We start from the raw sequence: 18,856 nt of genomic DNA on the forward strand, positions 1-18,856 counted from the left end.
AAATCCCACCCTGATTAAGTTCTCACCTGAGAATATTCTCGCTTCCCTTCTTCCTCCCTCAGGCTAAACAGAGCAGACACAAAAGTCTGAAAGTGATTCTAGCTGATAATCGCTAAACACCCTTTTGATGTGTGTAACTGCTTTCAATAGAAACTGTTTGAACAAAAAGGACTGTAGATGCAAAGGAAAAAGACAACCCCTGTTGGTAAAACATATTGACAGGATTAACGGATCCCAGTTAACAGAGGTAAATCTTCTGGGTTTTGAAAGGAAAGTTACACGAACAGTTTAACTTTTCTTAGCATATCGCCTTAATAACATATGTTCCTCCCTAACAGAGTTCAAACACAGTTTGTTAAATGTGTGGTATTAACCACATATAAGGATGTCTACTTCGGGATTTATTTATTTTTAATCTTCTTCCATGGAAAAAACCAAACACACAAAAGTATTTAGGGTGCTGTATACCAAAGTTAATAGTTTGAACTCTTTAAATGCGGGGTTACATCCTCTAGACTTTCTTCTACAATTAAGTCTTCTTAATCCAATAGAAGAATGGGTCTTTTCTTTCTTTTCTTTTCTTTCTTTCTTTTCTTTCTTTCTGCTTTCTTTCTTTCTTTCTTTCTTTTCTTTCTTTCTGCTTTCTTTCTTTCTTTCTCTTCTTCTTTCTTTCTTTCTTTCTTTCTTTCTTTCTTTCTTTCTTTCTTTCTTTCTTTCTTTCTTTCTTTCTTTCTTTCTTTCTTTCTTTCTTTCTTGAGAAAGGTTTCTTCTGGTGAAGGCCAGCCTCTCTTTGCTGAAGGAAGAGGACGTTAGAAGAAAATCAACCCTTGGACTTTAAATTTCCAGTGTTTGTTTGAGGGTTGGACCTCTATGCTTGGAAACTCATTGTGGTTTGTTCATGGAAAGAAGGTGTCTGGTTTATACTTGGGTTCAGTTGTATGCTTCCACTGCTCTCTCTCTCGCGTGAGGAACTCAGGTAAACATCCCAGTTTAAAAAGTCTTCTACCAGACCAGAATTGATTGCAATGTTCAAATTTCAATAATACATGGTCTCAAGAACACCTTTGGGCTCATCCACATGGTTTGCCATCCAACCTGAATCTACCTTATCTGTAATCTACTTTGAGCCTTTGGTGATAAGACATGGGAAAAATCAAATTAAAGCTTGGGGAGCTAAGTAATAACACCCCCTCCCAGTACCCTCACCCTCAGATACGTAAGATACTCTCCTATCTTATTAACATTTTGGGAAAATCAAATAAATTTGCTTGGGATCCATCTATTGGTCAAAAGGAGATACCTAAGCAAGGTGGGGGTCATCTTTTGAGCCTATCACACCAGTCTTTCTTGCCCCATCTACACTGGTTTTCAACTTCCTTCCAGGTTCAGTTCAAGAAGAAGAAGAAGAAGAAGAAGAAGAGGAAGAAGAAAGAGAAGAAGAAGAAGAAGAAGAAGAAGAAGAGAAGAAGAAGAAGAAGAAGAAAGAAGAAAGAAGAAGAAGAAGAGAAAGAAAAGAAAGAAGAAGGAGGAGGAGGAGGAGGGAGGAGGAGGGAGGAGGAGGGTTTGGTTTACCTCCCCTTCTCTCCTCCTGCAGGAGGCTCAAAGGGGCTGACAATCTGCCCTTCCCCCTCACAACAAACAATCTCTGTGAGGGCTGGGTGGGGCAGAGAGACTCCAGAGAAGCTGTGACTAGCCCAAGAGTCACCCAGCTGGCGTGTGTGGGAGTGCCAGGCTAATCTGAATTCCCCAGATAAGCCTCCACAGCTCAAGGTGGCAGAGCTGAGAATCAAACCCAGTTCCTCCAGGTCAGACCACTTGAGCTCTTAACCTCCTACGCCACTGCTCAAGGGGATCTTTATGGCCTGGGACCAACATACCACCTCCTTCCATGTGAATCTATCCAAGTATTTATAGAAAGTGAGTAGAGCCAGTTGGGGCTTTTGCCCAGAAAAATTTTTGATCAGCCATTCGAAATTTGATTGGCCATACAGATTTTTTAAAAACACTGTTTTGGCAGCAGCTGCCCCCACAGCACAAGGATCTTCACAGTGTGACTGAAGGTAAGCTGTGGCAGCCATTTTGTGGCTGGCTGCACCTCCCGAAGCAGCCATTTTGTGACTGCACCCATTACACTGTGTCAGAATTCCACAGGTGCCTGCAAGTTTTAAAAGTCTGGGGGGCCCCGATGATGAATATTCACATATTACACCCAGAATTTAAAAAAGGGCTTTTAAAAGAAAATGTGTACATTGATGTTGGTATTTCGACTGAACAATAATGTGTAGCAAACCAGATTGTATTGCAGAAGTTAGCTCCATTGTACGACCCCAGAGTCTATTGTAAAAAGCCAAGCAACTGACAGTTTTTTATCTTGAACTTCCCATCTGTTTACCACGTTTATTTTACCTCAGAGTTGTATCGTCTCTCGGCTAAACCACTCAACTCTTTTAAGCTATTATGAGAGGCACACTTTGAGAGTTACAGTCAATAAGGAAGGGAGGGAAAGGCCAGCGACGCGGTCTGACATTTGGGGAGCCTGAGGTCCTCAGTCAATTATTTAAAGGCACTCAGGTTATTAAATGCCACCTGGATAGGTGATCTATATACCTCTCTCTTCAAGTAGGCAGTACGCCCACCGGCTGTGCTGCCATTTAACTGTAATGTCGTGCTTGTTTACACTACATCTAACCTTAACTTCGGAGCTGTGTACAGCGACACTCTTCCCAGCAGTCACCTAACAGTGTGCCCACACCAACACCTTTGCGGTGTGTGTAAAGCTGAGGTAGTCTCAGACAATTCAAACTGTCAGCTAAAGGGAAATGATTAATGGGCATGAGAAGACAGAGGCAGCTGGATCACTGGGAAATGGCACAACTTGAAGTTCAATCTTTGACAATCACAGGTCAGCCATTGTTAGTCAGGCCCAGTTGGGTCCCCATTCATATCCAGGTTTGTCTGTCTCTGATGTCAACAGTTTCCACACATATCCAGAGAAACTTTGCACACCAGGCAAGATTTGATTTATTTGAGACGGTAGATGTGTGTCTTGGATCTGCTAGTGCAGGGGTAGGGAACCTGCGGCTCTCCAGATGTTCAGGAACTACAATTCCCATCAGCCTCTGTCAGCATGGCCAATTGGCCATGCTGGTAGGGGCTGATGGGAATTGTAGTTCCTGAACATCTGGAGAGCCGCAGGTTCCCTACCCCTGTGCTAGTGAATGCCCCAATGATGAGATATTTCTCCGGAGAAGCATCCCTGAAGGTTGGCCTTCCAATAAAAAAAAAAGAGAGTACAACATCATCTAATTGACAGCTAGATTTCAAGGTAAATAAATGTTTGCATGTGTACAAATGAGATTTCAATCACACGAGCTTCATGTGTCGTACAAGTGACAGTTTTACCATCAATCAGAAGTAGGCCTGGATTTTCCTTCCTGGCCACCAGCATTAGCCCTGATTGGCTTTTCCTTTTGAGTCATCATTTGGTGGAACAAAAGGGAACTTTGCCCCAACACAGCTCCAAATTTGATAGGGAACTAAGTTTCACCATTGCCACTTCAGTAAGGAAACCCAAAACTCACAGCTGAACGTTGACAACAAGACATTAGATTCTTCTTTCCAGCAGAATAGAACAGCAACTAGAGATTTTCCAGCACCAGAACCATCACCATCTGTTCCTTCTCATCTTTAACCAGAGCATAAATACAAGCAGCAGTGTGTAGCTAAGGAATATGAAGAACAGTAATGCACTTCAAATAAAAGGTGTACTGAATGATGTCCTTACATCCTTACAGGAGGTCAGTTCATGTTATGTAGTAAAGACATATTAGAGGATGGGGGGACCCTTCCGCAAATTAGCATGCTGTTATGAATCCTCTATCTTACATTTGTATCCCATCCTTCCTCCAAGAAGCTCAAGGTGAGGTTCCTGGTTCTCCACTTCTCCATCACAACATACATGAGACCCGCATAGGTGACAAACTGAGGCCCTCCAGGTGTTCATGGACTATGATTCCCATCAGCCCATGCCAGAAGGGCCAATTGGCCATGCTAGCAGGGGCTGTGGGAATTGTAGTCCATGAACATCTGGAGGGCCTCAGTTTGACACCTATGTCATTATGGCTGGCAAAAAGGTCACCCACCAAGATTCATGACTCACTGGGGATTTGAGCCTGGGTGCTCCATAGCCCAGTCTGACACTCTAATCTGGTGATCCACAACGTAGTGCCTTAGATTTCATGAGGGTCACTGATGTGTTTCATAGAGCATGTTTCTTCCCCAAACTGATTGCCCCTCTAAGCAAAGACCCAGCTGTGGTTTTCCTCAACCTCATTGGGACAGGAAGTGCTCCATAAGACCTCAGGAAGCATTACCTTTAGATCTGCAGAGAACATTGCTGCCTGCATCATAGACAGATATTTGGCTTTGGCTTTGCCAACATACTTGGCTTTGGCCTTCCCACATGGCAGCCATTTTGTGACTATCCCCCATCCTCCATGGCAGCCATTTTTGTATTGGCACACACTACCCTTTCTCAAAATTCCAAAAAAAAAATGCCCACGGGTTCAACATGCTTGAGCACCCTCACTCTATCTAACCCCTATAGCATGTCATAGATCCAAGGACCTTACACCATCCATCTTTTCCCGTGACATGTTAGTTAAGCTGCCATTTTGCGGACCTCGACATTCAAAACACCGAAGCACGGCCGATTCTCCTTGCTCCTTTGCCACAGTAGGTTTGTTTTCTCATGCACTTAGTCCTCTGCCCAGAAAACACTTTTCTTTTCTCTGATAATGGAGTTTACCCATGAGTGGTTTCCCCCTGACTCTTTTGGAGCACCATTCTAGACACATCCATGAGATGAATAAATCTCTTTCGTGCGCCAGAAATGGCTCAGCCAGATCAACAGCTCAGCATTCATTCCGCACTGCCAGATCACATATTTCAAGGTAAATTACTAGTGACCAAACAATCACCTGACTGCTTAAGAGGCAACTTAATTCATTCTGTAACAGGCATGTGCTGTACAGCTTTTCTTTTTTTTAAAAAAAAATCGCCATACCTCAATAGAGCTGTCCAGGTAGTTACTGGAATAAGCTTATTGGGCTGTTTGCTGATATATATCAGCCAGGCATTTCAAGCCCAGTTTAAGAATAACAAACGGACTAGAGCCCATATCTGTAAAATCTATAAAGTTTTTTTTTAATGATGCTTTCAATCTACCCATTAAGGTGCTCCATAAAGTCCAGTCAGAGTTCAATTAGAGTACATTACTGTTCTCAACTCAAAGGGTGACAAATACTAGAATTGCTATAGCCAGATCCAATTTGCAGATGGGTTGGCCAATCTTTCAGTCTGTCAAGGAAAAGGTACAGAGTAGGGTTACTGCTATGCTGGACAGAGGTATATGTTCAGATATATATATATATATCTCAATATCTCTCGATATCTCTCGATGATAGATGGATGGATGGATGGATGGATGGATGGATGGATGGATGGATGGATGGATGGATGGATGGATGGATGGATGGATGGATGGATGGATGGATGGATGGATGGATGGATGGATGGATGGATGGATGGATGGATGGATGGATAGATAGGAGGATAGATGGATAGATGGATAGATAGATAGATAGATAGATAGATAGAGAGAGAGAGAGAGAGAGAGAGAGAGAGAGAGAGATGATAGAGAGAGAGATGATAGAGATATATAGATATATGGAGTGTCCACTGTCTTGGGCCAGCTTCTTAAAAGTTCCAAGAATCTTGTCTTTACTCCAACACAATGGGAAGGTGGTAAGGACTTCCTGACCAGGATGTGAGGGCGATCTGGCTGCAACATCTGTCACTCCATTGATTGCCAGGGTTGACTTGGCTGATCTGGCTGGCTAAGCGGATGTCCCCTACCTTCCTCACCGCTCCATGTGCGTCCCTCTCGAAGCTGCGCGCTCGGTGGAAGAGGACGACCATCCCAGATAGAAGGAGCGTACCGTTCTTCGGTCAAGGGTATACGATAGCTGCTCTCCCCTGCTAGAACCTCCAAACAAGTTCCTCACCACAGGCAATTCCCAGAAGCCTGTCTTTATAAGTCTGTCCATCCCAACTGTTTCCATCCCTTGGAAACTCTCCAAGAAAATTATTGAGCATAATTATGGAACCTAAATAGTTATCTTTTGAGACAGGATGTTCTTCCGATGTCTCCAGAGATGCTTCTTTTATTTGTCCTAGGTATAAATGGTCCAACCTAGCCCCGAATCATCATATCTTGGAAGCTAAGGAGAATCAGCCCTGCTTAGTACTGGCAGGGAACCAAGGAAGTGCTGTCTCTGCATATTTACATATGCATTTTAGTTACTGTTTGAATTGGTTTTGCAATCTCATGGCTGCCTTGGTGACTGATTTGGGCACAAAAGGTGAGATATGGTTTTTGTCACTGAAATAAGTAAATGATGCTTTAACACTGGACCCAGCAGTTCAAGAGTCAAGCTAGGTGTATGGATAATCAAATTCGATTCCTTGATCGGGCACAAGGAAGAAGAGTTGGGGAAAGGAACGCCTCTTAAGATGGCATTTGTTTCTGCAGTATTTTTTAATCTGTTGCTACTCAATAGTCCATTGTTTTTAGTCTATCTTACACAAAAGCCTTAACTCTTTTACAGAGAAGAGAGACGACACAAATATGCACAGTGATATCTGTACCTCACAATCGCTATTTTTCTTGTTTTCAAGCATCAGAATTTCCTGCACTAAAAAAAGGCTTCTGAAATGGCCGCGTCAAATCCAGGATTTAGAATATAAAACGGAGGTTGTCTTCAAACACACGCTTCACAGATTAGGAACATACCAGCCGTATTAGGGCATGAACCTACCAAAAGTTACCCTATAATTAGTGTACAAAAAAGAATGCCGTCTTTTCTCTTTTCTTTTTCTTTTTCCAAAAGAGGAATCAAAGGCCGGCATTAGCACCACAGATGTCTACGCTTCCCATTTACAGCAGCACTCGGTGAAGAAATGTGTCTCCACAGCAATGTAAACCACAGATAAGTTGCTCACATGTGTGGAAGAAAGAGGGCTTACTGGGGGTGGGGGGGAGGCTGCTGTCGTATGGAATTAATCCCAACGCTAACATTCGCAAAGGGCCAGTGGGGGGAATCAAGAGGCCAGCACATGTATTCTTTCCACATGCAGATGAGATCCAGCTTCATAATGCTACAGTACAAATTGAAACTTATGGAGGTGACACACACAGAGGCCCCTTCCGCACATGCAGAACAATGCACTTTCAATCCACTTCCAGTGCACTTTGCAGCTGGATTTACTGTGCGGAATAGCAAAATCCACTTGCAAACAATTGTGGAAGTGGATTGAAAGTGCATTATTTTGCATGTGTGGAAGGGGCCTACATGGGTCTTGAATGGGGATGCAGGGAAAAGAGGACTGATGATCAGAACACAAGGCTGTAGGTCTAAGAAGAAGAGGAGTTTGGATTTATACCCTGCTTTTCTCAACTGTAAGGAATCTCAAAAAGGTTTATAATCCTTTCCCCTCCCCACAACAGCCACCTTGTGAGGTTGGCAGGGCTGAGAGAGTTTGGAAAGAGCTGTGACTGGCCCAAGAATGTAGGTAAGAGGGGGGTTCTCAGGTATAAACCACCCATTACATGTCCGAAGCCCCACCCCCGTTTGTGTGTTTTTTGTATTTTTTAGTGTTGTTTTGGTTTTTGGCCTGCAGGGGGCGCAGTTTTTAGGCTAGCAGCACCAAACATTCAGGGATTTGTTGGGAGACTCTCCTGATGATACCAACCAGGTTAGGTGAGGTTTGGTTCAGGGGGTCTAAAGTTATGGACTCTCAAAGGGGGTGCCCCATCCCCGATTGTTTCCAATGGGACCTAATGGAAGATGGGGGCTACACCTTTGAGGGTCCATAACATTGAACCACCTGAACCAAACCAGGGTGGTATCATCAGGAGAGTCTCCTAAAGATACCCTGAAAGTTTGGTGCTGATAGCTTAACAATTGCACCCCTGACAGCAGGCACCCCCCAGATTTCCCCAAATACTCCTTTTAAATCCACCTCCTTCGGCATGGATTCAAAGGGACAATCTGAGGTCCCCAGTTTAAACATTGAAAGTGATGCTGTTTCAGAGTGGGGGATAATCCATCCCAAAAAAGCATCACTTTCCATGTTGCTTTAACTGGGGACCCCAGATTCTCCCTTTAAGGTGGATTTAAAAAAAGAATTTGGGCTCTCTAGTTTAAACACCATTGAAAGTGATGCTGTTTGGGGGTGGATTCCAGCATCACAGTGGACACCCATGGGGGGGCACAAAACTCAGATTTTGCACCAGGCTCCATTTTCCCTAGCTACGCCTCTGCTCGGAAGGGAGGGCAGAAGGGACTGCTGGCTACTGGGTGGGAACTAACTGGTGCAGAGGCAGGGGAGTCTTACATCCCTGGACTGGGAGAGCACAACACCAAAAGCACCCTGAAGCCGTGGGTGTGGCAAGCTTGGGGAAAGTGTGGCCGCCCCCCCAGGGAAGAGAGGTGAGGGCAGGTGGCTCCGCCCCTGAACCCCCCCCCCATAAAAATCTATACCTACATCCCTGGACTGGCCCAAAGTTAGAGTAGAAGAAGAGTTCAGATTTATATCCCACTTTTCTCAACTGTAAGGAGTCTCAAAGCTGTTTGCAATATCCTTCCCTTCCCTTCCCCACAACAGACAACTTGTGAGGTAGGTGAAGCACAAAAATATAGTTCTGCGCATCCCATGAAGATTTCCTTTCAACATACGCCTCATCCTCACCTCATTATGAGTTTCCTCCACTAGTTTTATAGCTGCGACATCCAGAGATTGCAAAGACACATCCTTCAAATCAGCAGGCATGTTCTGGAGGGCTGTGTTGCATTGGCCCAAAATGCAGTGAAGAGTCCCTCGAGAGCACTGCAAGAAATCCCAAATGCATCAATGGACAAGGACAGAACAATTAATTCACCACCAAATCATGAAAACAAAATGTTATGCCTCGTTACAGAGATATGAACAGAGTAATCAAATTGCAGGCACGTTGCTCCATGGTTAGCAAATGCATCCTCATAACTGACTGGCCTGTAAGTAAATTGAATTATGAATCTTGCAAATGGAAGGGCCCGGGCACCAATGTTGGAGTGTGCTTAGGGCACCAGTCGGACTTAATCTGGCCCTGAGAGAACAGTGACTAGCCCAAGGTCACCCAGCAGGAATGTAGGAGTGCAGAAACACATCTGGCTCACCAGATAAGCCTCCGCCACTCGGGGGAGGAGTGGGGAATCAAACCCAGTTCTTTAGATTAGAATCCACCTGCTTTTAACCACTACACAACACTGGCTCTTGTCATGGTTGAGCTATGCCATCAGCTTCTCCACGGAGCCTCAATCTGCTTTCTAGAACATTTGCACAATGCCATGTCTGACGTTCACCGCCAATATGCAGGCAAATAAGAACCAACCCAGAAACGATCTGTGTACTTCAAAACATATCCCAACTGAAGAGAGAATACACGCATGGCCCCGGCTGCTCTTTCCCTCCTTTTCAATAAAACTTCCTTCATTACTGAAAGAACAAAAACATAAAACGGTCTTTTCTACCCACCACCCTTTTCTCTTTCATGGCGCAAAGCTGTGTCTCTATCAGAATTATTTTTCAGTTTAATATTGATGTCCTCGAGGACAGCCCTTGACAAAGGACCCCTTAGTGTTCTGATTCTTTGTCTCGAGAATTTCCATACTATATAATGTGAGGTCACAAAGGTTTATAAAAACAAAAGAGTGGGGTTTAAAGAGGAAGCTTTTTCGGCTTGAAGTGTGTGCCTCTGGAAGTAAATGTGCATTTTAATATCAGAACAACACAGCAGTAGAGCGGCGTTCTGAGAAACTTCCGGGCGACAAACAAAGAGCCTTCTATCTATCTATCTATCTATCTATCTATCTATCTATCTATCTATCTATCTATCTATCTATCTATCTATCTATCTATCTATCTATCTATCTATCTATCTATCTATCTATCTATCTATCTATCTATCATATCCTATCTATCCTATCATCTATCTATCCTATCTATCTACCTATCCTACCTATCTATCCTATCTATCTATTTTTCAACATGGTGAGTGTTGGAAGTGAATTTTTTGACATCGAAGTATATCTAGAGATTAAATAGAGGTTCTACAATGGTAGTGACCACACAACAAGTCAATATAAGTGCCTAAAGATCCGTTAAAGATCTATTAAAACGGCTGACATTTGCCTTGATATTATTTTGGAGTGGGTTACCATCATTTATATGGCGCTTTTGTGTACCAACAATAACTTCACACCTACTAACCGGGTGGCTGCATTGGCTCAAAGTGATTTGGCCCACTTTGACTGGTGCATCCATGTCACCTATTTCTGGTCCAGCTGGTGATCTGTGCTTAATTACATCTAGACTAGAGTACTGCAATGTGCTCTACTTGAGGTTACACTTGAAGAGTGTTTGGAAGCTGCAGCCTGAGCCTGAGGGAAGATGTTTTTTGGCTAGCCTGCTATACTCTGTGTCTCCGCCAGAAAGAAGATGCTGAAGTATGGTTAGAGAAGGCACATGCTTCCAGCATTTAGAATATAGTCCTGAATGAATATGAGAATTGCCATTCATTTTATGCGCCTTATTTTGTGCATTATTGAACATTTTTTTAAAAAAAAATCTTCTTTTTACTCACCTCCGCTACTCTGTGGGTAGAACTGAATCTTGGACACAGGCCTGCTAGTACACAGTGCTGATGGGTCATATTCAGGTCATCTAGGGACAGATTTTGAAAAAGAAACAAAATGTATATAGTCTATTGTGACCCCATGCAAAGGATGGTGAGGTTGGAGTCTAAAGGTCACCCTCCAGTTCCAAAAGAGTTCTTATATGAACAGAAGACTCCTTTAAAAAGTGGAAGAGCTCATCCTGGGAGAGGAGGATGCCTGAATGCAGCCCCACCATTAAGAAGAAGAAGAAGAAGAAGAAGAAGAGAGAGAGAGAGAGAGAGAGAGAGAGAGAGAGAGAGAGAGAGAGAAGGAAGAGAGAAGAGAGAGAGAGAGAAGAAGAAGAAGAGAAAGAAGAAGAAGAGGACCCGAGGGGCTTGAGGAGATTGAGGAATGAGGGCAGACGAGGACGAGGACGAGGAGAAGGAAAAGAAGGAGAAGGAAAAGAAGGAGAAGGAGGGGAGTTTGGATTTATACCCCACCTTTCTCTTCTGCAAGGAAACTCAAGGTGGCTCACAATCTCCTTTCCCTTCCTCTCCCCACAACAGACACCTTGTGAGGTGAGTGGGGCTGAGAGAGCACCGAAGAATTGTGACTAGCCCAAGGTCACCCAGCAGGCTTCATCAGGAGGAGTGGGGAAGCAAACCCAGTTCTCCAGATTAGAGTCCACTACTCTTAACCATTACACCACACTGGCCAGCTCAGCAATATTTCCTTGCTGTCTCTCCTGGAACGCTCAAAACAAAGCAGAACAGAAAATTAAACCATTTGTCCAATGATAATGAAAACATTTTGCCTTTCTCCTTTATTTCCCCCCTACTCTGCATTATTCACTTTCTTTAATCTTAGTATTCGGTCTTATTTTTTTTTCTTTAGATGCTTAATGTCAATATAATATTATCTTGTTAGACCAGTTCTATGGAAGGTTTTCATTAGGGTTAAATCAATGTTATGAATCTCTTTTGTCTATGACCACACTGTTTTTAGAACATTTTTTCAACTACTCTTTTGATCACAGACAGAAATTGTGCTAATATCCATGAGTCATTCATGAGAGCAACAGTGGCGTAGGAGGTTAAGAGCTCGTGTATCTAATCTGGAGGAACCCGGTTTGATTCCCAGTTCTGCCGCCTGTGCTGTGGAGGCTTATCTGGGGAATTCAGATTAGTCTGTACACTCCCACACACGCCAGCTGGGTGACCTTGGGCTAGTCACAGCTCTTCGGAGCTCTCTTAGCCCCACCTACCTCACAGGGTGTTTGTTGTGCGGGGGGAAGGGCAAGAAGATTGTAAGCCCCTTTGGGTCTCTTGCAGGAGAGAAAAGGGGGATATAAATCCAAACTCTTCTTCTTCTCTTCTTCATTGGTTCTCTTTATCATATATTAACAAGTTCTTAACATTTGTGCTATAAAACTAATTGGGATTTAGGGAGATTATCCTTCTTTTGTCAGGCCCTTCTTTGCCTCATCCTGTACTACTTTTATGTCTCTGTTTATCTTTTGCATTTTCACAGCAAATCGTTCTTAAGAAGAGAAGGTAGAAAGAATAAGAAGGAAGGATGGAAAGTAGAGAACATAAAGTGAAAGAACACCCCAAATTCTCCAGAACCCTCTGGGGTAGATTGATTGCCAATCCAGGCCAAACCATAGATCCCAAAAGACAAAATGGCGGCTGTTAGTCTCAGTCCTTTAATAAACCCATAAAAATCTTCTCAAAACTTGGATCATAATATCTGGAAAACCTATGCCATCTTGTTCAGTTCTCTGCTAATTAACCATGTGGGGGATCTCCTTTCAGCTTTGCCTACTCTTTGTAAGCATCACAGGAGACCCAGAAGGAATTGCAAGAGGAGGAAGGGACAATTTGTATATCCTATCCCACCTCTCAAAATTTTCCCTCCGGGATTTTGTAACCTCTCGTGAGCCTTAGAAGAGTGGTTCTCAACCTTCCTAATGCCGCAACCCTTTAATACAGTTCCTCATGTTATGTTGATCCCCAACCCTAACATTTATCTTTCTTTATCTTTATTAACCTTTAATAGGCATAAAACCTAACATTTATCCATTTTACAGATGGAGAACACTGATGCAGAGTCTTAGGTGACCCCTGAGAAAGGGTTGTTTGACCCCCCAAAGGGGTCGCGACCCACAGGTTGAGAACCACTGCCTTAGAAGGTTAATTTCTCTCCATTCCTCCCTTTCCTCCAATAGGTGATTCTCAACTGGGACCATTTTGGGCCTCCTGGAACATGCTCACTCCTCAGCCAGCATGGTGCAGTAGTTATGAACGGTGCCCTCTGTTCTGGAGAACCGAGTTTGATTCCCCGCTTCTCCACATGAAGCCTACTGGGTGACCTCAGACTAATCACAGTTCTCTCAAAACTCTCTCAGCCCCACCAGCCACCTTGAGCCCAACGTGTCGGGAAAAAAGTTGGACAAGAGTTGAGTAAATTAACAAATAAAACCAAATGCCAACTGACGTGCTTTACATAGTCAAATCGCTCTGCTGCCTCCCGCTCAGAGATCCCTGCTTGAAATGCACAGAACACGGTGAAACAAACATATCTAAACATGCAGTAAATACACATCAAGGAGCCATGCCTCATTGCCACTCCCAATCATTTCTCCACTGTGTAAGCAAAAGCTTGTCTTTTTTGCATACCGCATGTTCTCATGTCACAGCAGCTACACAGAACCTCTTTACTTAGATGCAACATACCTCTGCTATGGGATAAAAGAACCCACGAGAGCTATTGCCTTCCTGCCTGCTTGTAGATTCTGCAGAAGCATCTGGATAGCCACTGTTGGCTACAAGAAGGAAGATTAGATCATAGAATCATAGAGTTGGAAGAGACGCCAAGGGCCATCAAGTCCAACCCCTGCAATGCAGGAACACACAATCAAAGCACTCCTGACAGATGGCCACTCAGCCTCTCTTTAAAAACCTCCAAAGAAGGAGACTCCACCACACTCCGAGGTAGTGCATTCCTCTGCTGAACAGCCCTGACTGTCAGGAAATTTTTCCTAATGTCTAGGACACTCCAAGTCAAGCTTAGCTTTTCCTGTTATGCTTTGCATAAGTATGGAGAGGCGAAATCCCAGCCTCCAAAGAGTGTGAATTGTCCCTTATAAGGAACATTTCTGTAGCAATGGCAACAACAACAACAACAGCAACAAAAATATATGGCATAAGGGCAACACACACAGTTAATTAGCAGACAACCGAACAAGATGTAGCAGCTTCGCCAAAATCCAAAGGATCAAAGCTCAGAAACAACAAATAACTTTCCAGAGTCCTGGGTCATCACAAATAAAGATATAGAAACAACGCAGATCAAATGAGTGTTCACATTTCAGAGGGCAATTAACTGGAAGGAACTACAAGTAACTCTTCGTATACATATGGAAGGCTTTTCTCAATTAACTCTTTAGTTCCTCAACTGCAAGCCAGTCCCATAAACGCTCAACTTCTGGTTAATGGAAAAAAAATGTTGGGGGGGGGGGTGCTCCTTGAAGTACAATTTGCTCAGTTCTCCCCCCTCCCCCATCAATAGATGCCACTAAATTAATCCTTAAGCTGCATTTAACCTCCGAGAGACATTTGATCTATAGGAAACAGCTGCAGTGACCCGAGCTTTCCTCCCCCTGCTTTGAACATAGCCCCAAAGTGTATATGTTCAATGTGTTTTGAAGTCACGGTAGGAAAATTAGTGACAATTGTAAAATCTGCTTGCAGATCTGGTCGCATCAACCCCTGAAAGATCAGGGGGAAAGATTTCAATTTAATGCCACGACCATGACAACTTGCTGTAAGGCAAAGCAGATGGGGTTGTCCCAGACAGCTCCACGTGCTGTGGATTTATTGCTTGCCTCCGATACGTTTTTCTAGCAGATGCTCCTTGATGGAAGATGGGAAGCTGCAGAACGCAACTTATTTTTTCTCTTCTGGCCTAGACAGACAGACAGATGCCCAGGCCAATCACTCAGGATCTTGGGAGCAGCAGCAGCAGCATGCCATTGCTTTCACATCCTGCATGTGAGTTCCCAAAGGCACCTGGTGGGCCACTGCAAGTAGCAGAATGCTGGACTAATGGACTCTGGTCTGATCCAGCAAGGCTCTTTCTTATGTTCTTATGTTCTTAGGAGGCTCTGCAAAAAAATTTACATAGACCTGTATGCAACTTTGTGTGCCTCTCCCTGGGCTATTCCTCAGTCACCAACAAAGTTATGAGGGTGAGTTTTTTTTAATGCATTTGGAAGAGGGGAACAGAACTAGGTAGGCACAAAGATCCAAGCGGAACATTCTACAACAAAGAAGGTCCAGCAAGTGCTGGATGAACAGACAATTCTACTTCATGGGAAAAAAGTATAGCAAGTGCCTCTACACACCAATCCTGCAACTGAAGGGTAAATTGGTAATGCTTCAGATTTTGCCTTTGACTTCCAGTTCCTGATGCCTGGATCTCAGATGGCCACATGGCACAGAGCAGGAATTAGCTTCTCTGCTGTGTCTAGCCCATGTAAGTAAGATGGAGGAACTCAAACATGGACGTTCCTATGGCTGTCCTCATTTGTGTCCTTTGTCCGCCACAACAATAGTTTGTGAGATGTATCCAATAGCTTGTGAGATGTATCCGACTCACACTAATAGCTTGTCAGATGAAGATGACAATCCTAACATCACAAGAGTGGTGGTGAAGTTCAGCACCTATATTGTTAAAAGATGTAGATGTAAGCAGGGTAATTTAAACACAAATTAGTGGTAGGCTGTTTGGACGATCAATTTTGCATTTCGGTTTTACGCATCACTTGTGCTATCAGTTTTGAAATCTGATTTTATCTTATGGTTTTAACATTTTGCATTTGTAAAATTTTCGCAGTTTCAATAATGTTCCCAAATTTTATTTTGAATTGCATATTGTGGTTTTATACTCTGTATTTAATAATTTCTGGTCTTCGACGGCAATAAAGCTGATTGATTGATAGCTCGTGAGACTTATCCTACTCACACTAATCCTACCCACATCTAGTCAAATATTCACAGAGGTCAACTTCTTGAAAGGTCTATATGCCTGAAGTAAGGTGAAAGCTTCTTCATTCATTCATTCATTCATTCATTCATTCATTCATTCATTCATTCATTCATTCATCCATCCATCCATCCATCCATCCATCCATCCATCCATCCATCCATCCATCCATCCATCCATCCATCCATCCATCCATCCATCCATCCATCCATCCATCCATCCATCCATCCAATTATTTATTTAGGCTTATATACTGCCCTATCCCGAAAGGGCTCATGGGGTTGTCCTCAGAAACTGGAATTCAGGGATACACTGAAAATGGAGGTTCTATTTATATGAAGCTATGTTTACTTTTTGGAAAGTTCTGGTTGTGGAGCTGGCCCTAAAGGACACAAGAGTCATCTTTTCTTTGCCCTTGAATATTACCTAGCATAAAGTAGCAGTCTCCTGGGTGAAGCGGTATTGCCAGCCCAGACGTCTTGATGTCCCAGGCTACTTTCAAGCCAATGTGCCAGATTGATGGATCTCTTCCATTTGAAGTCTCTTCCTCAAGGACATCACTGGCAGAGTCTTTAAAAAAAGGAAAGGAAAGTAAACAATTCAGCTGGAAACATCCTTGTTTGCAAAAGGGTTCCACAGGAAAAAAAATCACTTTTCCACCTCAGCTTTTAGAGCACTTCTACATTAATTCATGAGAGAAGTGAATTGTGGATGCAGAAAGGAGAGGAATCTTCACTTGTACCATTAGTTTACAATGCTGCATTTCAGAATATAACATCTGGGCTGATGCTGTATTCTCAGCTGTGATCAGTGTTATGCTAAACTTGAAGACAAAATAAATTTGATGTTGGAAAAGGAAGTTTCAACATTAAGAACATAAGAAAAGCCCTGCTGAATCAGACCAGAGTGTCCATTGTGTCTCATACAGTGGCCAACCAGTTCCTCCTGAGATCCAACAACGAGGCCTTCAATAGAATATTTATTTATACCTTTGATTTTTACCTTATTTATGTCTTAGATTTTTATCCCCCTCTCCCCAACACAGCAAGTTCAGAGCAGCTTCCAACATCACTTCAATTTTAAAAAAATGCACACACCATACACATAAGTGGAGCCCTGCTGGATCAGGCTAGCGGTTCATCTAGTCTAGCATCCTGTCTCACACAGAGGTTGGCCCTCTGGAGGACCAACAACAGAGCACAGAGGCTTGGGCCTTCATAAGAACATAAGAAAAACCCTGCTGAATCATACCAGTGATCCATCTACTCCAGAATCCTGTCTCACACAGTGCCCAACCAATTCCTCTGGAGGTTCAACCACAAGGCATAGAGATCGAGGCATCTCCTGATGTTAGGAGTTGTAGCTATCACTTCACCTTAAGCTTCAGACAGATAATGTATCCCCAAACAGGTTGGTAATAAGATCCTGGTGTATTCTAAGGCATCTGTGGCTCTCCCCTCATGCACAGAGTGGTGGTTGAAGGTTTGCTCGCTTAAGAGACTTAGGGAGCTGGGTATGTTTAGTTTGGTGAAGAGGTGAAGAGGTGACATGATAGCTGTGTTTAGATATTTGAAAGGATGTCATGTTAGTGAGGGAGCAAGCTTGTTTTCTGCTGCTCTAGGACCAGGAGTCATGGGTTCAAGGTGAAGGAAAAGAGATTCCACCTAAACATCAGGAAAAACTTCCTGACAGTAAGGGCTGTTGGACAGTGGAATGCACTACCTCGGAGTCTCCTTCTGTGGAGGTTTTTTAAAGAGAGGCTGGATGGCCATCTGTCGGGAGTGCTTTCATTGTGTGTTCCTGCATTGCATGGGGTTGGACTTGATAGCCCCTGGGCTTTCTTCCAACTTCATGATTCTACGATTCTAAGTTTTGTTGCCAATTTGTTGATGCCCACATTCACCTTGCCTTCTTCATTCTCACCATGCATGGATGGATATTTACACAGCTCCGCCATTGTTAAGACAGAATTTGGAGCTTTTTTTGGGGGGGAGTGAGTTAAAAGGAAACTGCACCAATAGACTCAGCTGACCCATAAATTTGGGAACCACCAGTGGCAATCAATGGCACCAGCCGCTTTGGCTCATAAATCCTTCAAAAGTGGATGGAATGGCCCTTATTGCAGGAAGTGCCGCTTCAAGAAGAAACTGAAAAGTTATCCAAGAAGGCCGGTACTTTCTGAAACTTCATCCTTATTCATTTTCAACCAAAAAACAGCTAGAGAGGGAGGGGAAAACAGATTTATAACTTTCATTATTCCACACACAGAGAGACTGGCCAGAACTGACCTTCTGGCTTCTTGATATTCAAATAATTCATGAAGTGACACCGGTGCCGTATTTCTTTAGGGAAAGTGAAGCAATTTCCCAGCTGAAGAATAGGGAAAGTGAAGCAATTTCCCAGCTGATTTTAAGCAAAACAAAAGAGGGACTCAAGTAAAGTATGGAGATTCTGTTTTTCCTGGGGACAGGGAGGAGTTTTCCACGGGACTGTACTCTAGAGTTGTTTTATCTTGTCTGAGATGAGCAGCATGCTTGCTTGGAATGGACACGGAAGGCCTTCATGGATATTAGTTATTCCCTAAAGCAAAACACCCAAATAATAAAAAATCCCTAAAGCAAAACACCCAAATAATAAAAAAATAAATGGCTGCTGTGGGTTTCCGAGGCTGTGTGGCCATGGTCTCGTAGGTTTTGCTGCTAATGTCCCTACTAGGCCTCTGCGTTCAGCAGAGGTCAATTTGCTGGTAGTCCCTGGCCCCTCCATGATGCGGCTGGCCTCCACGCAGGCCAGGACTTTTACAGCCCTGGCCCTTGCCTGGTGGAACACTCTTCCTCCAGCTGTCCGGGCCCTGCGGGATCTTGGTGAGTTCCGCAGGGCCTGCAATACGGAGTTGTTCCGCCGGGCCTTTGGAGTGTCCAGCCACTGATTAAGTGCCCCCGCCTCCTCCTACATTTTGGGTCCATTACCATCTACGGGCCCACTCTTTTTCTCCCCTTCTGGGAGAGTTTAATAGGAATTATTGTGGGCATTGCTGTTATTAATCGTTCTTA

General features: G+C 43.6%; 1 protein-coding gene across 7 annotated transcripts in view; it reads right to left on the reverse strand.

Moving 5' to 3' along the window:
- The window catches only part of FTO (FTO alpha-ketoglutarate dependent dioxygenase), a 250,439-nt gene that overhangs the window by 166,183 nt on the left and 65,400 nt on the right, over nucleotides 1-18,856 (reverse strand). For 6 of the 7 annotated variants that reach the window (XM_048515840.1, XM_048515845.1, XM_048515844.1 and 3 more), the window contains exons 4-6: nucleotides 16,230-16,373; nucleotides 10,745-10,824; nucleotides 8,812-8,949 (exon numbers count right to left, since the gene is read on the reverse strand). In XM_048515840.1, coding sequence (XP_048371797.1) covers nucleotides 8,812-8,949; nucleotides 10,745-10,824; nucleotides 16,230-16,373 — 362 coding nt within the window. The remainder of the gene's footprint in view (nucleotides 1-8,811; nucleotides 8,950-10,744; nucleotides 10,825-16,229; nucleotides 16,374-18,856) is intronic. The other variant, XM_048515847.1, reaches the window with a different exon arrangement.

The sequence above is a fragment of the Sphaerodactylus townsendi genome, linkage group LG14, assembly GCF_021028975.2.
Source record: "Sphaerodactylus townsendi isolate TG3544 linkage group LG14, MPM_Stown_v2.3, whole genome shotgun sequence".
NCBI classification, from domain to species: Eukaryota; Metazoa; Chordata; class Lepidosauria; order Squamata; family Sphaerodactylidae; genus Sphaerodactylus; species Sphaerodactylus townsendi.